At 38.9% G+C, this 25,490-nt stretch overlaps 1 protein-coding gene across 1 annotated transcript in view; it reads left to right on the forward strand.

Annotated features, from left to right (window-relative positions):
• RhoGAP54D (Rho GTPase activating protein at 54D) overlaps window positions 1-25,490 on the forward strand; it is a 192,292-nt gene that overhangs the window by 159,798 nt on the left and 7,004 nt on the right. Inside the window, exon 8 of the mRNA XM_067144916.2 lies at window positions 6,047-6,142. Coding sequence (XP_067001017.2) covers window positions 6,047-6,142 — 96 coding nt within the window. The remainder of the gene's footprint in view (window positions 1-6,046; window positions 6,143-25,490) is intronic.

Genomic DNA, 25,490 nt, shown 5'->3' on the forward strand with positions numbered 1-25,490 from the left:
ACCATTAAATGACTTCTTCAATCTTAGCTTACTAACAATTTTTTTTTTCTTGCTAGTTGCTTTACGTCGCACCGACACAGATAGGTCTTATGGCGACGATGGGACAGGGAAGGGCTAGGAGTGGGAAGGAAGCAGCCGTGGCCTTAATTAAGGTACAGCCCCAGCATTTGCCTTGTGTGAAAATGGGAAACCACGGAAAACCATCTTCAGGGCTGCTAACAGTGGGGTTCGAACCTACTATCTCCCGAATACTGGATACTGGCCATACTTAAGCGACTTGAAGGAATAGGAGACCATAAGGCTGTAATAATGGATGTAGGACTCGTACCAAAAAGGCTTAATAAGAGGGTTACACAAGACAAGAAATTGTACAGAAAAACTAAAGTTGATGAATTTGGGACTTACCTTAAATCACAATTCAGTTGTTGGATAAGTGAAGGGAGTAACGTGGATACACTTTGGGCTAAATTTAAAGGAATCATTTGGGTAGGAGAGAAGAGATTTGTACCTGTTAAGAAGGGTAAAATGACCTCAGACCCTGTTTATTATACAAGGGAAATAAGAAAATTAAAAAGAAAATGTAGAATAGTAAACAGGAAAATCAAAGAGGGTGGGGAGAGTAGAGAAACTAGAAAACAGCTAATGAGGGAACTGAATAGAGTGAAAAAGGAAGCAAAAGAGAATTATATGATTGGCATACTTCAAGAGGGTAATGACCACAAAGGGAAATGGAAAAAGCTGTATTCATATATCAGGAATCAAAAAGGAAAAGGAATCCAAATTCCTACAATGGTGGGAGAAGGGGGTGAACACTATTTAACAGATACTGAGAAAGCAAACCTATTTAGTAGGGAATTTAGAGATTCAGTAGATGATTGTCGACAGTTGGAAACCGAAACAGAAGATAGAGAGGGAGAGGGACAGAGGGAAACGAGAAGCTTCTCATTCACAAATGAAGATATTTTCAGAGAAATCCAACTGCTTCAGCAAGGAAAAGCAGCAGGAAGTGATCAAATTACTGGGGAGGTATTAAAGACAATGGGGTGGTACATAGTGCCTTATTTAAAATTTCTCTTTGACTATGTCATAAATAATAGTGTAATACCAAAGGAATGGAAGGAATCTATAATAATACCAATTTATAAAGGAAAGGGTGATAAAAGGAAACCAGAGAACTACAGACCAATCAGCCTGACCAGTATAGTTTGTAAAATACTGGAGAGTTTAATATCAAAATACATCAGAGGGATATGTGATGATAAAAATTGGTTCATAAGGAGCCATTATGGATTTAGAAAGAAATTTTCTTGTGAGGCACAACTGGTGGGATTTCAGCAGGACATATCAGATCAGTTGGATTCAGGAGGTCAGTTAGATTGCATAGCCATAGATCTTTCCAAAGCCTTTGATAGAGCGGAACATGGAATATTATTAAAGAAATTGGAGGGAATAGGATTGGACGTAAGGGTTACACGTTGGATAAAAACATTTCTAAATTCAAGGGTTCAGAAAGTCAAAGTAGGAAATAATGTATCTCAGGAAGAGAAAGTTTGGAAGGGAATTGCACAGGGTAGTATAATCGGTCCATTACTTTTCTTAATATATGCAAATGATTTAGGGAACAATATAACATCAAAAATAAGATTGTATGCAGATGACATAATTGTTTATAGGGAAATAAACAACATTGAGGATTGTTCAGAATTACAAAGGGACCTTGAAATTATCCAACAATGGGTTGAAGAAAATAATATGAAGATTAATGGAGGCAAATCAACTGTTACAACTTTTACAAACAGGAGCTTTAAAACTGAATTTGAATATACTTTGGATGAGGTAGTTATCCCAAAAGGTGGCAAGTGCAAATACTTAGGTGTGAGATTTGAAAGTAATTTGCACTGGAAGGGTCATATTGATGACATTGTTGGGAAAGCATACAGATCGTTACATGTCATAATGAGGCTACTTAAAGGATGCAACAAAGAATTAAAAGAAAAAAGTTACTTGAGTATGGTTCGTCCATTATTGGAATATGCAAGCAGTGTTTGGGATCCTCACCAAGAATACCTAATAAAAGAAATAGATAGTGTGCAGAGGAAAGCAGCAAGATTTGTAACAGGGGATTTCAGGAGAAAGAGTAGTGTATCAGAAATGTTAAAGGAGCTTGGGTGGGAAACTTTAAGTAAGAGAAGGGAGAAAACTAGACTTATAGGATTATATAGAGCCTATACAGGAGAAGAAGCATGGGGAGATATCCATGAGAGGCTTCAGTTGGAAAATAATTATATCGGCAGGACTGACCACAAATATAAAATTAGAAGGAATTTTAGCAGAAGCGGGGGGGGGGGGGGGTAAATTTTCATTTATTGGGAAGGGTGTGAAGGAGTGGAACAGTTTACCAGGGGTAGTGTTTGATCCTTTTCCAAAATCTGTACAGATATTCAAGAAGAGAATAAACAGCAACAGAGAAAATAAGTGTTAGAGGGCATTCGACCAGTCAAGGTTATTGTAAATAAAAAAATGTGTGTGAATAAATTAATTCCATCCCTTGGTCTAAGGAGTTTGGACAGCCAAAGTAGGGGACTGCCTGTAGGGGTGAAGTACAGTGGGGACTTCGAGGGCCCTGGGACCGCTACGGTAGCTGTGAAGGCCCTTCAGGAACTCTGAAAAGTGGTGGCAAAAGGGGCTCTAGTTAAGACGCAGCAGGTCGTTATGCTACTTAGGATCCAGAACGGGTAAAAAAAAAAAGTAAATAAATAAATGCAATGTAAATATTAATCTTATACCAGTTGTATAGTATCATTTGTAGTAATTCCACATACTGTATATCAGTTGACTATATTTGTAAGTAGTACAGGAAATATTATAAGTAGAATTTTGTAAACAATATAAATTTATTAAGGATGAGCTGTGTGTTTAATAGAAAACATTGTTAGCGTAAATTGTATAATATTGTATTATAGGAATATTTTCTTCTCTTGTTAATTTAATATTTAGTGCTTGACAATAATGTATTTTAGTGTACCATTTGCCACCGAGGTAAACACCTCATTTGCAAATAAAGAGATTTTGATTTTTTTGATTGACTGCAGCTATCGAGCTTGGTTTTACTAACAGTTAATACACATTCAAGACACTAGGCCTTTCATATACAATTACCTCTTAACAACCCAAGGCAACTCAAATATACACATACCACCACTTACTATAATCGCTCTCATAACTCCAAATCACATTTCACCAATAATTTCTTCATCCAAACAACAACAGCCATATAACACCATCTCCGAAACATGACCATTTGCTAATTTCAACTTGAACCACTGCTATATGGTCTTATTCACTTGAATACCATAATACTTTCACACTTTTCTCCACCCAACCACCACATGTACCTAATAACACCCTTACTGAAGCAAAACTGATTACACCACTCTTAATCTCCAGGTTAAATAACAATTCAATGACTTCCTCACTCTTAGCTCGCTTACAGTTAATACACACATTGAATTACTTCCGTGTATCATTTCTCATTATACTATCTACAGAGGACACTAGGCATTTCACATACACTAACCTCTACACTTTCCTCCACCCACATTTACCGTAACAGTCCAATTTCATCACTCCCAACTCTACATTAAATTACTATTAAATGACTTCTTTACTCTTAGCATACTATCAATTAATGCACCAAGACGCTAGGCATTTCGTACACAAGCACAACTCCAAATACCATTTCACCAATAATTTCACAATCGCTATCAACGTCTCTATTTACTCTAATACCATACTCTTGCATCCAGTGCATCTGCTCTGATAATTCACTGCTCACACTACTACCGAACACCACTTGCTAATTTCAACTTACACACTACAAACCAACTACACCTTACATAACTAACATAAAGATATGACTCTCCCTCCTTATGTTGTCACCCTACCTTCTGTGACAATTTTCTTACTTCTTGCTAACTTTATTAGCGTTTTTACTTCTTGTAACAATACCCGCATCATTTCCTCTTATTCCCCACATGTCTCTTAAGCTTCTGCTCCTCCCTTCGTTCCAGTACCGCTCTACTCTCTTCCAGGTTGCCTCTGAACATTCCTTTCTCCTCTGTGCCTCCGTTTCTTCACTGTTTCCACTCTGCTGACTTCCCTTGTCTCTAGCTGTGACCATATCTGTATCCCTGGACCTTCCTGTTCTCGCCCCATTATCCACTACTCCTTCCTTATCACTGTTTGATTACATTTTCACTTGGCACCTCTCTGTGTCTTCCTTCGCACAGCTCACTGTTTCTTTTGGTATTGACCTTACTGCCTTCCCCGTTTTCTCCAATATTACTGTCTATAAATTGCCTATCTTCCCCACTAATCAGTATACTCCTCTCTGTTACTTCGTCTTGTTTTTATCTTCTTTTCTATGTCCATCAATTTATTCACAGACCAGATTCTACTCCAGCTGCCGTTTGACACTACTAGTTCCTGTCCTCTGATAACTGCTCTCAATCCTTGGTGTCTAGCTCGTATCATATGTTTTTTGAGAATTTTTGCATTGCTGATCGCTTTACTTCCCACGTCCTTCTTGGTCCATATTTTTTCCTTCTGCATGTTGCCCGCCTGCCTGGCCGAGGCGTAGAGCTAGCCACTCTACCCCATCACGTGCCAAGGTTAACAATGGTGGAAGCCTTTACCTTCCACTCTTCCAAGGGCCTTCATGGTCTGTATGGAGGTGACTTTGCTTTGCATGTTGCCCGCATTTCCAACCACAATATCGGCCGTCAACGTAGAAAACAGTTGTACTTTAATAGTCTGGTTACCTCTAACTCTCCCAACTCTCTGCACATCGTCTATGTCCACTTCGCTAAAGTTAATTTTCATTTTCTCCTGAATTAGGTCCACCACTTAAATTGTGAGCATTTTGTTCTCCTTCTCTGGCACACCATATATAAATAGGCACTTCTTCCTGTGATTTAGACTGCTGGCTTCCACTTTTGCTTTCAGTTTCAGCGTCTCCTCTTCTAGTCCTAGTTTCTCCCTTAATGCTACAACTTCTTCAGCATTTTTCCTCTCTTGAGATGTTGTGTCGTCTGCCCTTTCTCGGAACCATTCCTTCATTTTTCGAGCTCCCTCGTTTGCTCTTGTATCATGTTTTTAAGTTGCTCAAAGGGGCAGACTTCTACAACCACCTCTTTAACAACTCTTCTGATTGCTTCCATGTCTTCCCAACTCATATCTCCACTGAAAGTCAGACCTGGGTTCAGCTCGACTCCCCCAATCCATAGCAATACTGTAATCACCGCCGCTGTCAGCATTAATTCTCCTTTCGTTCCCATTTCCATTCTACACCCTCCTGGTTTCACTTCTTTCTTCTTCCCTGCCATCTTCCTCTGAACGCCTTATATTGCTCCACACCAATCATTGTCAGTAAACTCTTCACTTCTTTCCTGCACTCAAGCACCTGCGCTCCCCTCTCGCTCTCCCGGGACCCTCCACTTAACACGTCTGTGCTCGTCAGTGGCTTAGGCTGTACTGTCGTAATTGGAGTACCAAACATCTTAAGATGTTCCGTAAAGGAGTTATAAGAAGCTTTCATGTCAGTATGATGTGATAGAAAAAAGGGTGAAGAATGAAAGAATGACTTTATAGAAATCGTTCGTAAGATCATCTGTTTCATTTTATCCATAAACCTCTTCTGTCTCCGCTGTTGATAATACTTACATCCAGCATATAACACAGAAAGTAGCTTGTTTCAGTTTGTGTGTGTATGTGTGTGTGCATGTCTTTGTAAATATTTGTGTGGATTTGCATTAAAATTGTCAGCTTGTACTTAGTGTGAACTCTTTCCTGGCTACATAATACAGGTAAGTTGCATGATTTTCTGTAATGCATGTGGGTCATCCAGTGAAAGAAATCTTGGTTAGGTATTTGATCCTCAAAGAAAATTGGATTCCATATTGAGTTTGCCAACTATTATATCCCAGTGTTATTCGTACCTGTTCAGTTATCTGAGGGTAGCCAATTCATATTCAATGTTTTATTCCAGAAACATATTTTCAACAAATCAGTGAAACGCCAGAAAAATCTCCATGGTATCAGACTTTTTGGTGGTCAGCGATCATTAAGCCAGGAATCAGTAAGTGTAAGTGGGTTGAAGTCAGTAGTGTGTTGTGTATTTTTAAGGTGTAACTAACATAAATCAGTTATACATTATTTAGATATTCCAACTAACATTATGTTTGATTGAATGTAAGCATATATTAATTTGATAATGCAGGGGAATTTAAAAGCTGTTGTGCATTTTACTCTCCCATTATCAGGGCTGACATTTATATGGAATAAAAATGGTTAAATATATACGGTAAAACCTCATTAAGATGTTCCTGCAGGGGACAAGGAACAATATGTTAAGCAAGAAAACATACTACTGAATACACAAATAAAACCTATTCAACAGGGATATGAAAACACTAGATATGATTTTTTTCCAACATGACAGTATTTTATGACTTGTATCCGTGGGTACAATGAAAACTATATCTACCATTTCTAAAGATGAGAGGAGAATAATTATTAGAAGGCATGAAAAAGACGAGAGAACAAAATATGAAAACCTTTTCTGCTTGGGTTATAAAATAACAACAGTGCACTGAAAGGTGTGAAAAACACCAGACAACAAAAATATGAAAACATTTGCACAGAGGCCAATAAAAATATCAAAGTATTATTGCAGATCATTACAGTGAAGTTACCATTATTTCAGTCTTTCAATAAACACAAGGCTGAAGGGATCAAGATGAGTAAGGTAGAAGCCTTTATTTTGGAGCAATGGGTTACATTATTTTCAGGTCATACTATCATACAATGAATTGGAGGTTACACTTGACCATGTGCGACTGCGATTTTGGCCGCAATTTTGAAACCGACAAAACTTCGATTCGACCAACTCGAAGGTGCGAGTTCAAACATTCCTGGTACCTCTGCATGCTTAATAATACGGGTGCCAGTCCACTTTCTGATGGATTTTAATTTTGTCCTCATTAGTAAGGAATTTTACGATTTTTTCTGAATCCACAGCTACCCTGTCACAAGACAAATATGCACTACGCTGGTCAACTTCACACAGTTATGTTCCTAATCCAGATGTATGCTATCAGGCGACAAATATTAGCTACCCTGTCACAAGACAAATATGCACCATGCTGGTTAACTTCACACATTTATGTTCCTAATCCAGATGTAGGCTATCAGGTAGCAAATATTAGCTACCCTTCACTGTACCACTCAACACAAAATCAATTTCTAATTTTTGAATGGAATGCAAAATACAAGCACAAACAAGCTCACTGTGTTATTCAACAATTTCACTGCTAACCGGCAAGCAAAACCGAACATTCCTGAGGCTAACGGCTTGCTCCCTGAAGGTGCAACTTATCTTACGAACTTCAGGAATTCAAGGCCGTTTCCTATTAATACGCTGTTGTAGCGAGGGCTCTTTTTACCCGAGTTTGAAGTCACGTTTTCACAAGGGATGGCAAATGGTTTTAGGGCTAGGAAAAATGTGATCGTACTACTAAGCGGTAATAGCGAAAATTCGTGATGCGATAGATTAAATCGCTGGGAATCGGGACTTTGAATTTATGACGTGCTAAGTGGGAAAACATGTTAATGACGAATGCACTAATGAGGTTTCACTGTACATACATATGGGCTAATAAATCTCAAAATATGGAATAAAATGTGGGTTAAAAATCTCAAAATATGGATTACATAAATGCCGCACAATTTAAAGGAAAGTCACAAAACAAAAGCTTAACCTTCTTATATATATAATTGGTATTTTATTTTCAGCTGTTGCTACATTCTTTTTTGGCGGGGGGGGATTGTGGGGCACATCTTAATTCTACTGAGAATTGCCTATTTAAGAAATAGTGAGTTACAAGACATTGTTTTATATTTTCAAAAGTGAAATTGCATCTGTTATCCCTTAAAATTGCTTTGTACTCAGCGAAACTCTGCTCAACACCAAACGAAGTTATAGAGAGTATTCTTAATATTGTAACGTCTTCAGGAGATAAAACCAGATCTAGTTTTGCTCTTGGTTCACCACTTAAAATTCCACTGATTTTACACATATCACTGCATCCTGGATTCTTGGCTAGCACTGTGTTTAACGGCACTTTCGCAACTTCTCCAAACTTTTCTGTTGAAGCAGTTGAAACGTTCACTCATTTCCCTTACAATGGCAAGGCTTTTGGGCAGATTGTCTTCTTGCTTTTGGCGAGCATTTTATGCTATTGTGATGCATGAGAAGTTTGCCTGGATGTAAGCTATGTCATTTTTCACTGTTTTTGTCACTAATAGCTGACCTTGCAGATTCAATTGAAGCAGTGCTGTCAGAGTGTAAAACACTTAACATATTTTTGATGGCTTCACTGTTAACTCCATAGAATGCTATTGCTTCTAACCACGTACTCTATTGAGTTGCAATCAGTTTGGGTGGCAATGGTGTATCAGGGTACATGTGTCTCAGCATCTGAATCCTATTAGCGGCCTTCAAAAGTACATCCTTGCTTTCAATGCTTCACCAACTTTGACCATATATGGAGCTGCATTACTCAGGAACATAAGCACATTTTCATATCTAATACCATGCCGCCATAGAATTGCCATGGCATCGTTGAACAGTTTGGCTATGCTGATGTTATATGTATACAAGAAGACCTCACATGTTAATAGAACAGCTTTACAAGGGTCACCGTTCATTAAATCGTTGAAAACATTCCCAATCATTCTCCTTTAAGTGATGCCCATAATGGGGTGTCTTGCATAGATTTCCTTATTTCTTCCAGAATTTCTTCAGTGATCAATGGTGCATAATTCTACCGTAATGTTGACTGGTCTAGTATATTCTGCACTGTGTATTTTTCCAGAAACTCCTTGAAGCCCAGGTTGTTTAACTTGTAGAGTGGCATATCTGCACCGATAAGGGTTTGACAAAGGTCCTTACTAAATTCACTATTCACATTAAGGTGTATATCTGATAGAAATATATGTTTTTCTTTGCTTTTTAACGTATTGTTGGCTTTGTGTTTGTCGAAATGTGTTGTACTAGAAATTGCTGAGAACTTAAGACTGTTTTCTGGCAGGCATTACAAAAAGTTACCATCTGTTGATGCTCCTTCATTCAGAAAATCACATACAGTCTTAATTTTACAGATGAGGGCTTACAATCTGGGGGCATTTTAATTATTTAATATAGCAAATTATCAAATATATGAACCACACTGAAGATGCACTCACAACTCATAGACGGCAGTTGATGGTTCGTAAACCACTGAATAGAACAGGTTAACTTAATTTGCACTAATGCTCTGCTAATTGTCTGGACCAAACCTACTCTGGTCAGGTATAAGGATTTCTATCGTCATGGGGGTTGACTGACAAAGCCGAAGCTGAGCAATATACAAAAGAATGTGCATACCACACAACTTGTTTTCGGTATCCCATAGAAATTCAAGAATCCAGCTTCGAAATAGAGATGCTAATAAAATACATTTTAAGTGATTATCTGGCAAGCATAAGTTTGAAAACAAAATGGAACTTGTTTCAGATAAAGCGTTCAGTTACGTAAAGATCTGAGAGTTTTTCTAAAATATGTAAAAATATGTACTTTATCCCAAAATATGAACAAATATGGAAAATCAAATGTCTTAAATCACTCCCAACATCCTAATTCGTAAACATATAACGTAATTTTATCTTTAACGAATGTAAAAACAAACGTGTTTGTATTTACATAGAAATCCTAGCCCTGCTCATTAGTCTATTAATGTTTAAAATGACCTTTTTTTTTTTTTTTTGTACATTTATCTGTACCCATTTCTTTATTTAGTATTCAGTCCATTAGTTCTTCCTTTTTATCGTCCTATATTAGTGTAATCTACTTTCACTATCAAGTACAAATGTGGTTACGGTTCAAAGATAAGAGTTTCATTGTTGTTTCCATATTGAACTGAGATCACAGAGATGAGTTATTTTATAAGGTTCAACCTATTTGTCAAACACATGGTGCGATTGGACGTGTAAAGACTTCTAATGTACATATTTCAACGTGTCACTACACCAGTTAATTAATGTGTCCTTGCTCATTTGTTTGTGATTTGTTTTATGGCTAATAATGACATTTAAATGTCGAAATCGGTCCCATGTTGAATAAATGTTGTGAATAACATCTGTACAACACGTAATTAGTATTGAATAGGTTGAACCTTATAAATAACTTATCTCTCTGGTTACAGTAGCATACTACAGGAATTACAGTAGCAGTCCGTTATAGCGAGAATTCATAACGGTGAAAAATTTACTCACTCTAGCAGATTGTCGTTATATCTGATCTTCCGTAAAAATTGGGGGAAGAAACCCGCACACATCAAATCAGTATTTGTGTTTTCATGGATGATTTTTCATACTGTGTCTTACGTGTATGATCAATTTCCTTCCAAAAAAAATTGTAATAGTATCACTCGAGAGGCTTCTGTGGTGAACATTTCAGCTTATTCAAACAATATCACCTAACCTAACTTAAACGTATGCATGTGTATATATACTGTATATATATATATCATGAAAACATATTTCAAGCGCCAGTACAGTAATAATAAACTTTTCGCTATAAATTTACATGGGAATAGCCTTTCCAAAATCTAACCATACACGAGAAAATATAAACTAACCTCTGAAATCTGTGATTCTTTCTGCCATATCTTGGGTGTATCACATCTTACTTAATTTCAGTACATAGCTTTAAACGATAGTTTACTTCAACCTTTATTTCCAATGAGTTAACAACTGCTATCACCCATGTTATTTGCACATTTATTACAGGAAACATGCTCTTCTCCTCCATTTAGAATTTTATTTACAGTACACCATTTGATGGTGTTACTAACCGACTCCCGACGTCGCCTTTGAATGTCGATGGGAGAGCTTGTTATTGCACGTAGCAAGAAAACGGTACCGAAAGATGATCGATCACATTGAATATAAGCGCTGGAGTACATAAATATCAATAATGGAAAAAAAAAATACGCACCCTAAATCACTCGTAATAACGCATGCATCAGTGATAATACCATTTAGCTGATAGGAACTAAGTAAAGTGGAAATTGTTGATGTTTAGTCAAAATATGTTGAAAGGAACAGTTAAATAGAAATCTACTGTTGCGCCTAGAAAATAACATCCCTATGAGGAAAGTTTTTGAAATATGTACAAGTTCTCTTCAGAAGGAAAAAGTATGAAACCTATTGCGAGGGCTTGGAATAACTTGCTTCCTTCTGGAGAACTTTTGTAAGTTGCAGTGTCTACAGTATAAACATCAAACTACAAGTTCAAGAATGCTAGATTTCTCATAAAAGTTGTATGTTTAGTGACTGTATCAAGGCATGTACTGTAGTAATAATTAAGAAAGTCAGCTCCAGTCATTCAGACGTGTTGTAAGCAGAAGCAGATATGATGGAAAAGATGGGCTATACAGGTGGTCGGAAACAATGTGAACTGGGTATATGGCAGGAAGGGGTTCACCTTCGTGGAAATGTAATGAGAAGTTTGGCCTTTGCTGGCGTCTTGGTCTTAATGGCAGACTGTGCTGAAAGCCTACAATCTAATATCCTGAATTTGAAAATGGTGCAGTGAGTATTTTATGAAAATCAGCCCTTCCAAGACTAGTGATGTCAGTAGGGAAGAAACCTAAGAGGACTGAAGTCAGGTTGGGAATATAAAACTGGCATAGTATTAAAGTCTAGGATGTGTATATTTTCCAAAGACTATACTAAGAGAAATTGATTCAAGGTGCAGCAAAGCTTGCAGTTGTGTTGAACTGAATTTTGTAAAAAAGAAGTAAGCTCCTGGGCAAAACCATCTTCATACGAGTTTATTCATAAGTTAGACGTGGAAGTAGCGAGAATGTTTGCTTGTAAAAACAGATGGGGGCTATGTCAGGAATGAACTTGATGGATGAAGCTGTATGCAGCGACAGATTTTGGTGGTCAAGTCATATGAGATGAAAGGGGTGGAGGATAGTTTACTTGGGAGATTAATGGACTTGGTCATGGGGTGGTAAGAGAAGTAGAGTGAGAATAAGTCTATGAAGGTTTGATTTAAAGATAAAATTTACAAAACTAAATGAAGCCACAACACTAGTTACAAATAGAGGATTGTGGAGACGTTTGGTTAATTCACAGAGGCTAGCAGATTGAACGTTGAAAGGTATAATGGTCTATAATAAAGATATATGTATGAATGAATGAAGGCTTTTTTTCCCCCAAGGTCTGATCGGTCATGAAATTAAAACCACAGAGAAAATAAAAAGTATTTTCTTTGCGACATTAGCTACACCGTCCAGCTACTTATATACATAGTCGCCACTTTGACATAGACATTTGTCATAGCATGGTTCCAGCTTTCCAATGCCCTCCTCATAGAAGGCAGCCAGCCCCCTGTGCCTTCAGCCACTTCTCTATGCTGGTCTCCAGCTTGTTGTCTCTGCCAAAGTGCTTTCCTGTAGCCAGCGTTTTGTGTGAGCAAAGAGAGAAAAATCAGAGGGAGCAAAGTCTGGCGGTTTTGTTGCAGCTGCAGTGTGCAGCTGAGCATTGTCATGAAGGAGGACAATTTCTGATGACAACATTCCTCTTCGCTTGTTCTGAATTGCCTTTCGTAGACGTTAAAAAGTCATGCTATATGAGGCTGCAGTGATGGTCATGCCACGTTCCATGAATTCCACCAACAAAACTCCTTTTCGGTCCCAGAATGCAGAAGCAATACACTACCTGATGGAAAAGCTTCACTTTTTCTTCTTTGGTTTACTTGGGGAATGAGAATACATCCAATGTTTGGAATGCTCTTTTGTTTCTTCATTTTTGAGATGGACCCATGTTTAGTCCACTGTGACTCTTTTGTTAAAATAATCTCCTTCAGCATGGTAGCCCTGGAGAAATGTTAAGGCAGTACCCATTCACTGTGTTTTATGATTGTTGGACAGGATCTTGGGAACCTATCTTGTACAGAGTTTGCGGTACTGAAGTCACTCACTCTCAGTGGTGTAGACAGCTGACCTTGAAATTTTGGGAAACGAGTCATTCAGCACAGAAATTCAGATGATTTTCTCGAATCACTCGCTGAACAAGATCATGGTTGACACTCGCATCCTTCCCTGACTGCCTGCATTGCGAACGTCTGTACATCTTGTTTCAAAGTTCCTGCACCATTGCCGCACTTTCCTGTCACTCATGAAAGTTTACCGTACACATTACTCATTCGTCGATGAATTTCAGTTCCATTGCACCCCTCAGCATGAAGAAATCGAATGACAGCACACACTTCACACTTGGCGGGAGACTCTATGTTTCTAGGCATGTTTACGTGCTCACTGCACGCTCAGAACTGACAAGTGTGACGCGATGTGATCGACGTGCATACTAGCGACACTGTGCAACGCTTCATTGGATTCTCACTGAGGTTGTAATTTCATGATTGATCAGACCTTGAAAAAAAAAAAAAAAAAGCCCTTTTACATATATATGTATGTACTTACAGAAAATGTGTGAGTTTATTCACTGCTAGGACCCCCTTGAGAAGCTTTGAACATATTTCAACTTCTTTGTGGAGAAGCATAGTCTATGGAATATGCCAAATTAAAGCTCTTTGGATTGCTCACCTTTGCTTCATTTGGGTTGTTTCTCACCTCATCAATTGTTTTTAATTTATCCTGAAATGAAAGGGCTCTCTTTTTTAATAGGCTCCTGTTGCACAACGCCAAGACATGCAAAAGAAAGACTGTTACTGTAACATCAGATCACCGGGCGAGTTGGCCGTGTGGTTAGGAGCGCGCGGCTGTGAGCTTGCATCCGGGAGATAGTGGGTTCGAATCCCACTGTCGGCAGCCCTGAAGATGGTTTTCCATGGTTTCCCATTTTCACACCAGGCAAATGCTGGGGCTGTACTTTAATTAAGGCCACGGCCGCTTCCTTTCCAACTCCTAGGCCTTCCCTATCCTATCATCGCCAAAAGACCTATCTGTCATTGCGACGTAAAGCCATTAGTAAAAAAAGAAAAAAGCATCAGATCATAATCTATTGTAATGCACTATATCCCCCCCCACTCCTCCTCATTATTTTATTATTATTTATTCTTTATTTTTTTTACATATACTTTGCTTTACATCTTCAAAGACAGATAGCTCTTACAGCAATGATGGGAGAGGCAATGGCTAGGAGTGGGAAGGAAACGACTGTGACCTTAATTAAGGTACAGCCCATGCATTTTCCTATGTGAAAATGGGAAACGGTGAAATCCATCTTCAGGGCTGCTGATGGTGGGGTTCAAACCCACTCTCTCCCAAATGCAAGCTGACAGCTACATTCTTATTTTTGTGAACAAGGTCATACTTTTATTTTCCATCATCACTTATCGGTATGAATTTCACTTTTCTGTCTTATAACAGTTTACATCGTGTTACATTATAAACCTTCTGCTGGTATCCTTGTGTTTATTGATGCCAAATAGTATGCTGTGTGTGCTGTGCTGTTTAACAGTTTACACCCTCTTGCATCATAAACCTTCCGTCTGTATCTTTGGTGTCAGTCTTGTCAAACAGCCTGTTGCACTTGCTGTGCTGGTCACTTGATGCACAAGATTTAAACTACAAAAGCTGTCACACCGTAAGTGGGTCGCAGAACTGTATAGTCACTAAAAAACAAGAATGAGTGCATGGTATTGTATGTTCCTTGCAACCTCTTTTTCAGTCTTTGACTGGGTCAGGGATGTAATGAATGAAACATATATAGGCTCTTATTACAATGGGGTCGCCACTCCCAATGTGATTTATTAATGACTGATAAATGCTATGAAATGATAATGGAGAGTGTTGTTGCAATGAAAAATGACAGGGAAAATCGGAATACCCAGAAAAAACCTTGTCCCGCACAAATCTCACATGGAGTGACCGGGATTTGAACCACGGTATCCAGCGGTGAGAGGCCAACGCGCTGCCGCCTGAGCCACGGAGGCTCGCTAATTTAAATTGTTATCAGATATAATTCACTTCCCCAGTCATGTGAAAACAAGTCACCTGCCAAAAAGTACAAGTTATCGTACAATGCAAATTGTTGACCACAAACGTCTTTCTTCAACTCCCCAAAGATGTGCAAATCTTATGGGGAGAAATCTGGGCAGTAGGGGGTTGAAGAGTTTCCCACAAATACCTGAAAGATAATGCCTTTGTTGAGACATAGACTTTCACGATCAATAAATGAAGAAAGACATTTGTTGACATCAGTTTGCATTGGACGATGATGTGTGTTACTGGATACAGATGTGGTTCTGCCAACAGCTCACCAGCTTTCAAAAGTTGGTTTGACTGTCTCATCACCCAGTGTGATAAATGTCTTAACAGTTATAGTGGTAACTTTCAAGGTACTAAATGTTCTATATTTTTTAGCAGGTGACCTGTTTACGTTTGACTACCCCTTATAAATACAAACCCTATAACAAACATTATATCTATAGGTTCAGTAGTTTCTGAGAAAAGTGTACCTGCGAGGAACTTGTTAATACCATATCCTCATTCTTTTTATTGAGCAACTGTACAATCCAATACAAGAATATTTTCTTTCTTTTTTTTTTTTTGCAAATTTTAATGTCAATTTAACTTCTTATATAGTGCGATAAAAATCTTGTGAGGAACAGGAAGAATTGACTTACAAGTGAGAAAAATGTGTAAATTAAAAACATAGAAGTGGGACAGTTTTTATATGGAAAATCGAAAGAAAGTTCAAAAGTAGTGTACAGATGTAAAAAATGTACATGTAAGAAATGCTTAAATGGGATTTTATTGATTAATAAATACTACTTTTTATGCACTTCACCCAATGTAAAAGGAATACGTTAATGGACAGTTTTGTAACTCATTTAATATAGAAGGACACAGCAGTAGTAAAAAACAAATAATAAAGGTGCACCAGGCGAGATCATTGCGCAGTTAGGGGTGCACAGCTGGCTTGCATTCGGGAGATAGTGGGTTTGAACTCCACTGTTGGCAGCCTTGAAGATGGTTTTCCGTGATTTTCCATTTTCACACTAGACAAATGTTGAGGCTGTACCTTAATTAAGGCCACGATTGCTTCCTTCCCACTCCTAGCGCTTTCCTATCCCATCATCGCCATAAGACCTATCTGTGTCGATGCGACGGAAAGCAGATTGTAAAAAAATAAAGTTGCTGCCATGAATGATGAAATCCGTGCTACATGTAATATATAATGAAATAATTTTGATATCCATAGGAAAAGTATTGAAAGTGATGCTTGTACTGTTTGAGATAGCTTGAGTTCAAAAATTGAAGGAAATGGCAGCATACAGGATGGAATCAACTATACATTCATTAAACCCTCAGCTACTGGGAACATTTGAAAGCTGCTTTACCCAGCGAACAGGGCTGGTTCAGGTGTGAGCACTAAGAATCTCTTTAAAAAGTCACTGTTACAACAGTTTAGCTGAGATTATTTTCAAAAGTTTACGTAGAGACTCAAAAGAGTGTACTTTGCATTCATTGACTTTGTTTACCTTAGGTTTCAAGGCATTGAAAGAATTATAGGAATCCTCACCAGTTGATGTCAACGTGCATATCAGTGAAAAGGAGGTGATTTATAATATCAATCTGCATAAGGAAACGTTTTGTGGTGTTACATACATCTGCTAGAATGCAGCAGAAATATAAGTCTATATGCTGTCAAGCAGAGAGTGGTTTGATTTTCAAACTCGTTGGAAAGAAAAACAAAACTGATTTGGGCTGATTCATACATACAAGGAAGACAGAGATCTTCACCTTTAAAGATACGCCATTTCCATCTCGACAACTTTAAAACAAGCTAGAACTAAATATACTTAGGCCTACAGGGGTCTATAGCATGCATGGAGGTCAGCAGCATGTGAAGAAAAGGAGGCCTATATGACATGGAGGTCAGCATCAAGGAGTTAAATGAAAGGTTTTTCAGTATTTCACACTGAGCCTCTCAGTTTATGAGCCTGGGTTGGTGACCGTGAGGCCTCTGACTGACTGCAGCATTGTTTCACTTACTTGTGCCAGTCACCTCAGTTTCATCTCTGGTCAGTCTGACCTCCCTTGGGGAACAGTGAACCCTTGTTATAGAAGCTCTTGGGGTTCTTATGGGACTAACTATGTAGAGTTAACTGAAGATCTCGGAGCTGAGCTAGGAGTACTGGAAAAAATAGACGATGTATATTGCTCTCATGGGACTAACCCTAGGGAGTTGGTGCAAGGGTTAATGCATGTACGTTGCTCTTATGAGATCTGGCACAGGGTTGCCTCAAGGCCACGGAGCTTACACAGGGCAAAAGGGTTCTTATAAGCACAGAGGCTACTGAGTTTGGATTGCTCTTATGATGGCGATAGGACTCTTTTGGGTGCTGTGTGGCTCTTATGGACACAGACGCTAAAGAGCTTTAACCCAGTAGCTGCCAAGATCCGATGTAAGCCGATGCTCTGTGAACTGTAAAACTGCTGTGATCCTACAAGATCCGATGCCATAAAGGCCGGTTTTCAAATACCATTTGTTCAGGTTTAACGCAGAAGATGACTACAAGATCCAATGCCATAAAGGCCGGTTTTCAAATACCATTTGTTCAGGTTTAACGCAACAGATGACTCGCATATGCATGTTGGCTGATCTATGGTATCTCTAACTACAAGTAAATACCATTTTATCTCTGACAAAGAGAATATAACATTCTTATTTTTTATTTCTTTGAGAGGTGGGCACACACTAACCTTGTTACGTGCGCAACAGACTTTGCGCTGCAAATTTGTTTGATGCGAGGTATTGCTTTTATTTTGTGTTTTTTGCGTGTTATACTGCGGATTTGTGTAGGGTAAGATGGCAAAATATTATTTAGAACGCTTGTGTTAAAAATACATTCAGGCTATGTTGTCAGGAAGTGACAGGATATATCTTCTAGTGATGAAAAGAGTGAGACAGACAATAACAGTTCATGTGAGAGATATTAGGCGTACTGCTGTTATCCCTCCCTCCTCAAATTGCTGCTGCTGCTCCTGCTGCTGCTGCTGCTGCTGCTGCTGCTGCTGCTGCTGCTGCTGCTGCTACTACTACTACTACTACTACTACTACTACTACTACTACTACTACTACTACTACTAACTACTACTACTGTCAAAAGTGAAGATGTCAATGATGTTAATGTTAACCAGCAAAATGCAAGTCACCATGACTACAAACCAGATATCAATTTTCAATTTCAAGAACTAAAATCATTTAGACATTTTTTTTTCATAGAAATTTAAAACTTTTAACATTAAAAGACAACACAGTTTAGTGATTCTAAGAGTGACATTAACATGTATGTGAAATAATTATTACTATGCCAAATACTAATTAAAATTTGCAAAATTAATTGCAGAAAGTGAAAATTACTAATTCATTAGTTTTTTAAACATAAAGACATAAGCGCCAACAAAATAAATCACAGGACATATATATGGATATATCATGAATCATTAAAAATAAAAATTCATCTATATAGCTTTAAAACTGAGGCGAATACAAAATTTTCAGTAAGACCTTAGGTTTCACCTTACTTTAGGTTGACAGTTTTAGCAGTACTACAGCATTTTAGCTTGGCAGGGAAAGGGTTATTGAGCTAATAGGGAAACTGCGATTCATCTGGGTTGCAGATTTGAATCCTTCTGACTTGGCGACTTGGTTCTTTGAACTCTCTTAATAGCTTCCTATTGCTAGGTTAAGTAGCTCTGGCGGTGAATCACTGGCATTGTGAACTCAAGTTGACGTGTTCGATCTCAGCTAAGTCTGTTGGTATTTGAGGTTTCGAACTTACTGCTCTCTTGTCGTATACACGGACTGTTGTTGGGGAAGAACTCTAATTGTGAGAGAGCTAATCCGCTTGAACTTGCTAATGCAGTTAGTATCAGGAGATCAGAATATGTGAAGAGTTGCTTGCTTTGCAAGGTGATTGCAATACATGCTACTACACGCCAGCTAATTTGCTGACTCACAGTTTCTTGAATCTAGATGTAACAGCTGACGATATAATTCTGCATGTTCCAATCTCAAAGCAATACATACATAGAAAGCTAGGCTTCAAATCTATTTTGATTTTGATTCTTAGTAGCAATGTTGAGATGCAATAATTCAGTCATTGTTAATAGTGTTTGAGATCTGCCTAGCTGTGGTGGTAAAGGCATGCTCGGTTCACACGGAATGACGTGGGTTCGAGTCCCCATCAGTAACTCTGTTAGTGAAATTTGCTATAGACTTTGAGATCTTTTATCTCTAAACTTGTGTTTGAAAGAACTTCTGTATGTAGACTTATAGGTTGTCTAGAGCTCAAGTTTAGGGTTCAGTTCTTGTTGGATTCTGAAAATTCTCGCAGATTCAGGGTTCAATTCTTAGTGGTGGTAGGCATTTTTTTAAACCTCAGAGAACTAACTCTGTGGAACTGAGATAAGACCTGGCACAGGATTATTGAGTTTACATTGGTCTACTATTTAGAATATCTTCTCCTTTATCTGGGCTTGAGGCAACTCTACAGCTAGAGACAGAGTTAACACCCTGGGGGGGGGGGCAGTTAAGGAGCATTATAGCATTGTTGTCTACTATATGCTGCAGAAAGAAGGCCTAGGTTTAGGGGTAAGAATATAGGAAGGTGTTTAGGATGCTGTACTGTGCAAAGCAGATAGTTTACAGGTGAGCTATTACTCAATAATACCCACATGGTGAAATTCTCTCTCTGTTTCTAGATTTTCTGGTTCATACTGTCTGTGACCAGCATTTTGATAGGCTCTTAGCAGTTGCAGACCGTCTGCGAGTAGGTTGAGGTTAAAAGATAAGAATTTCATGGTGTTCCATATTGAAGTGAGTTCACAATTAAGTTAAAAGAAGATATAAAATGGTTCAACCTTTCAATACTATTAAAATAAGAAATGTAAGTTTACATTCCTATTTAATTAAAATTGGTACCAGTTTCGACCAGTATTCTTGGTCATCATCAGCCGATCACAAGTAAGTATAAAACAATGCACAGATAAATAAAATGCGAAGTTAAAATAATTCTTAGTTGCTGTTAGTGAAGCACTAAAATCAGCTGATGACAACCAAGAATACTGGTCGAAACCAGTATCAATTTTAATTAAATAGGAATGTAAACTTACTATTGAAAGGTTGAACCATTTTATATCTTCATATAACTTAATTAGGTTGAGGTTGTTCTAGTAACTTGCATCTGTATAGAATACCAGAGGCATGTAGATGACATTGTGACTATGGGTAGACAGTTTATTTTGCACCCAGGGACGCAATAAATGCACTAATTAATTGGGCTACAGAATTATCAACTTGAAATTGTGAAATAAGGTTTTTTTTTTTTAAATTCAGTTATTTTGGCTTTTGTTATAGTTTAGGATCTGTGATATTCTGACTTACATTATGAGTGTTATGCTTAAGCTGAGGGATGTCCCCAAACTGTGGCTTGATTTATGATGCATTGTTTGAAATGTATCGATTGTATTGAAAGAATGGCTTTATATTATTACAAAGAACTTGCTGAAAGAAGAGAATTATTTTCTTTTAATTTTAAAAAGTTGCTTTATTACAGAATAAAAATGTGAGGACAGTAATCACTATTTGTTGTGTCAGTGTCCTAGAGGAAACATGATCTCTTTTTTAGAAATCTTCCAGATATTATTTTCTTCATTTAGTATTATTACTTTTGATGGAGAGATTTTGTATGTTCATATTTGTAGAACAACTTTTTGGTTCCCTTGTTTAGTTATAATAATACTGTTATGCTTACATTCATTCATTGATTGATTCATTCATTACTTGCATCATATCTCCTTGCATGTCTTCCTTGTTTAAATTTCAGAGTCCTCATACGCCAATTTCAAAGATGAAATTATACCAGAGTAATTCGGAAGAAGGATCAAAATCAAGCGGTATATTGGATAGTATGCCTGACCTTAGAAAATCTTTATTTGACACTAACTGGAGCACAAGACGTTTTCAACATACTAAAAGAGTCAGTAAAATGTCTTTAGTCAATAGGCTGGTTTTCTCGGACAGTGAGAGCAGTAGTTGTCAAGATGATATGTGTGGAAACCTGAGAAATGCTGTTTTGCGCTCTCTTGCTGGCCAAATAGCTGAGAAGCGAAAAGCAACTGCAGACTCCAGCACTGTTACTACATCTCATTATTATGAAGAGGGTGGCAGTCCTCCTTCCAAATCGCCACGGCTAACCAAGTTGGATAGTTCACTGTCCCCTTCACTGTCCCCTCCCTCTAGTCCTTCTCACCAACCTCAAGGTTCAAGTCATCAAGGTACAGACATCGGGCCTGTGAGTAATTCCTCTTCTTTTAAATATTTGCCAAACTCCTACTGTAACTTTTCCATTGATTCTCCATCTGCTTTGCCTGGCTTCTTTTCCCCGCATATTCTAGTGGGAAATAGTGCTGATAACAAACTGACCACCCCTTGGAATACTCTGTTAACAAGTACTCCAGCTTCTCAGTCTATTCTGAGGGTGTCTGCTGTTAGAAGGGGTTCCAATGATTCTCTGAGGACCAGTCTGAACCACAGTAGCTGTCTGCTAACCCCGATTGCTGATGGCAATAATTCTATGTCGCCCATTACCAGATCCACGCAGAAAATGCCCAAAGCTATGCAGGTAAGTATTCCATGCCAAGCCTGATGCTGCACTTTGCATGATAATGGATACTAAGGGATTGTAAAATGTTGCTGTTTGGAGTGCTTGCTTGCCGGTTTGTATGTTACTTGCTTTTTGTGTATATTTTCTCATTTAAAGGTATTGTGTAAACTAGGTGTCTGTATTTCATTTAGTAATTGCTAATGCACAATGAGGTAAAGATTGACATTCAGATGATTGTAGATAATGACCAACATCATCATATCCTATTAAGTCAGTGTATGTGTATATGTTGATATATTCAATGGAATAAATAATGTAGGAAGTGGTAGAAGTATGTTCACTGGAAAAGCTGTTTGATATGAGATCTTTAGAACTGTGGGAATCTCATTCCATTACATGAGGATTTACTTACCCCTGACTGAAATATGAGCTGTTCCTAGTATAATTACTTTCTAGGGATATAAGCATACACTATCCCCTAGTCATGTGCATAGAAAGTGAAATGTTTTATCCTCCTTTTTCATAGATCTCAGGGAGGTGACCTTCCTTTTACTTTGTTAATATGATCGTAATGAACATTACTTAATGGAAGAGAGCTGCGTATCAATGTAACTTTTACTCGTCCAAGATCCTTTGTGTTCCGTGAAAAAATCATTTCAGGATTCAGTACAAGAGGCTGTGATTTGCTTTCTGTGGGTTTGTTGAATGGTATATCCAAGTCTAAACATTTTGAGCCGGGAGCAGTTTTGTCCTTTCATCACATTCTATATACACTGGGTGGCCAAAAGTCATGGGAAGGGGTATCCCATTAGGAAAGGTAGGTGTATGACCCCCGAGCGCTGCAGCTAGCTGCGGCTTAGTTGAGCAGTCTATCGCAAACACGAGTGACGTGAAGATGGCAACACATCGCGAGTTAACTGACTTTGAACGTGGTATGATGATCGGCGCATGGGCATAGCATTGCGGAGATTACACGCAAATTCGGGTTTCCGAAGTTGTCAGTGTCGAGGGTGGATCTTCGATATCGTTCAGAGAATGTTACCACCCACCTAAATCGCCGCATGGGAAGACCACAGATGTTTAACAAACGGACATCACGTTGCCTCCGTAGAACCATATTGGGTGCTTGACAGGCTACTGTGAGTCAGATCACCGCCCAGTTGAATGTCGGGAGTTGGGAACCCATTTCTGCTAGGACTGTAAGGAGGCATCGCACAGGCTTCACCAGTCGACGACCAACTCGTATCCCTTTGCTGACACCTCAACACAGAGCTCAACAATATGCATGGGCCCGCAAACATTGGCAATGGACCGTGGAACAGTGGCAGTGTGTGATATGGTCCGATGAATCTCGGTTAAAGTTGTATCGAGCTTCTGGGCACGTGAGGGTGTGCGTATGCCCCATTAAGCTGTGATCCTGCATGTTAACAAGGCTGTGTCCAGGCAGGAGGTAGCTCAGTTCTGGTCGGGGTGGCATTGTCATGGTCGCATTTTAGGCCCATTGTCCGGCTGTAGGGAACGCTGACAGGTGCACGTTATGTGGACATTCTTTCAGTCCATCTGCATCTCTTTCTGCCCCTAGAGTACCCTGATGGAGTTGCCATGTTTCAACAGGACAATGCGCCATGTCACCGCTCTGTGGTGACATGCAGGTGGTTGGATGAGCACTCCAGTGAAATTACGACCATGGATTGGCCCTCCAGATCCCCTATCGTAATCCAGTAGAGCATTTATGGGATGCTGTTGATGCTGGTGTACACTCCATGAACCCTGCACAAACTACACAAGACCAATTGTGGGTAGCAGTGCATGATGCTTGGGTCCAGATCCCTCCAGAACGATTCCAACTCCTTGCAGAGTCTATGCCTCGTCGTATCGCTGCCATTTTGAGGGCTCATGGAGGAGCAACTCGTTATTAATATCACATTCAATGTCTTCCCATGATTTTTGATCACTCAGTATATACTCAGTGAAATTTGCAATCAGCAGAGCATTGCAAATGTGTGCTGGCATCATGGTGTAGGGGTAGCGTGCCTGCTTCTTACCCGGAGGCCCCGGGTACAATTCCCGGCCATGTCAGGGATTTTTACCTGGATGTTAGGGCTGGTTCGAGGTCCACTCAGCTTACGTGATTAGAATTGAGGAGCTGTCTGACTGTGAGATAGCAGCCCCGGTCTAGAAAGCCAAGAATAACGGCCGAGAGGATTTGGCATGCTGACCACACGACACCTCGTGATCTGCAGGCCTTCAGGCTGAGCAGCGGTCGCTTGGTATGCCAAGGCCCTTCAGGGCTGTAGTGCCATGGGGTTAGGTTAGAGCATTGCAGATTTATTGCGGCTAAAGGTTTTCTTGTGATAGATGCTGTTGAAGGGACTTCAAAGTTGAACATAAGAGGAATAGTCATTGGCTGATAACCCCTCAAGCATACTGTTACGGTATTCTCAACTGATGCTTCATATAGCACTTCTTAGAAAATAATGATTGGGGTCTTAAAATAAGTAGAGACAAGAGCAAGACCCTGATCATGACAAGAGGAAACAGGTGCAGAAATTAGGTAATCAGACTGAAAGGATTACCACTGGAAGTGATGGTTAGCTTCAAGTACTTAGGAAGCATGATAATGAATGATGGCTCTGTTAGTGGATTCTACCATAGGGTAAGAGATTTGGGTGGAAAGATGATGTTCCAATTATGTTTAAGAAAACTTTGTACAGATTTATTTTGTGCCAACATTGACCTATCCTGCTGAGACACAGATAGTAACAACCAGGGAGGAAAGTAGAATACAGCCATTGGAAATGGAATTCCTCAGAAGTATGGAAGATAAAACGAGAAGAGACAAAATTAGGAATGAGGAGTTTAGAAAGAAGTCCAGTGTTAAAGACTGGGAGACAAGATAGGGAAGGTTTGTGTTAAGTGGTTTGGGATTGTTAAAAGAATGAAATCAGAAGAATAAGTTTGGAGCAGAGATGTGACAGGAAGAGGCCAAGAGGGAGACCGAGAAAGAGATTGGAGGACCAGATTGACACATTGGTGACAGGCTCCGAACAGAGGCTGCTACTCCCTGTTGACCGGATAGTTCAAGCTTCCATAAACAGTATTACACTGCTGCATTCAAACTGCTGTAAGTCGAAAAGTATTCAAGATATCGACCTCAAACGTATAATATGTTCTCACCAGGTTGTTTAATAGTTCTGTGCAGAGTGATGGTAACTTTCAAAGCAGTACTCTTTGTGACTAGGGACCTAAATTACCTGCATATATGTCTTCATCTGTGTCAGAGTCACTGTTGTGTTCCAACACACGAGACTTGTCTATGATTTGATATAGAAGTTCCAAAATTACTTTCAGAATCACTAACATCATTAGAAATGCCTACTTCACTCTCTCAGTACATCTGATAACCGGTCTGTACATAATTCATAATCATCACAAATATCAGTATCCATTAGCAGCTGTATGCACCATGCCATGTTGTCACAGGAATAGCTCTACATTTCCAATATTATTTTGTTAACTACATGAAAGTATAAAGAAAGAAAGAAAGAAAGAAAGTTGCACCAATAGCTACCTTATACACTGTATTCCATGAATATACCATTTTAAACTTATAATCTCGCCACTACATTGTAGCAACTATAAAGGAAATGTGAGGTGCACAAAAATGAGATTTCTCGGGGTCCGGTCACCAACCCCTTGCGAGCGTACTACGAGATTTCTCAGGATCTATCTGTTACCC

The sequence above is a fragment of the Anabrus simplex genome, chromosome 1 (assembly GCF_040414725.1).
Source record: "Anabrus simplex isolate iqAnaSimp1 chromosome 1, ASM4041472v1, whole genome shotgun sequence".
Lineage (NCBI taxonomy): Eukaryota > Metazoa > Arthropoda > Insecta > Orthoptera > Tettigoniidae > Anabrus > Anabrus simplex.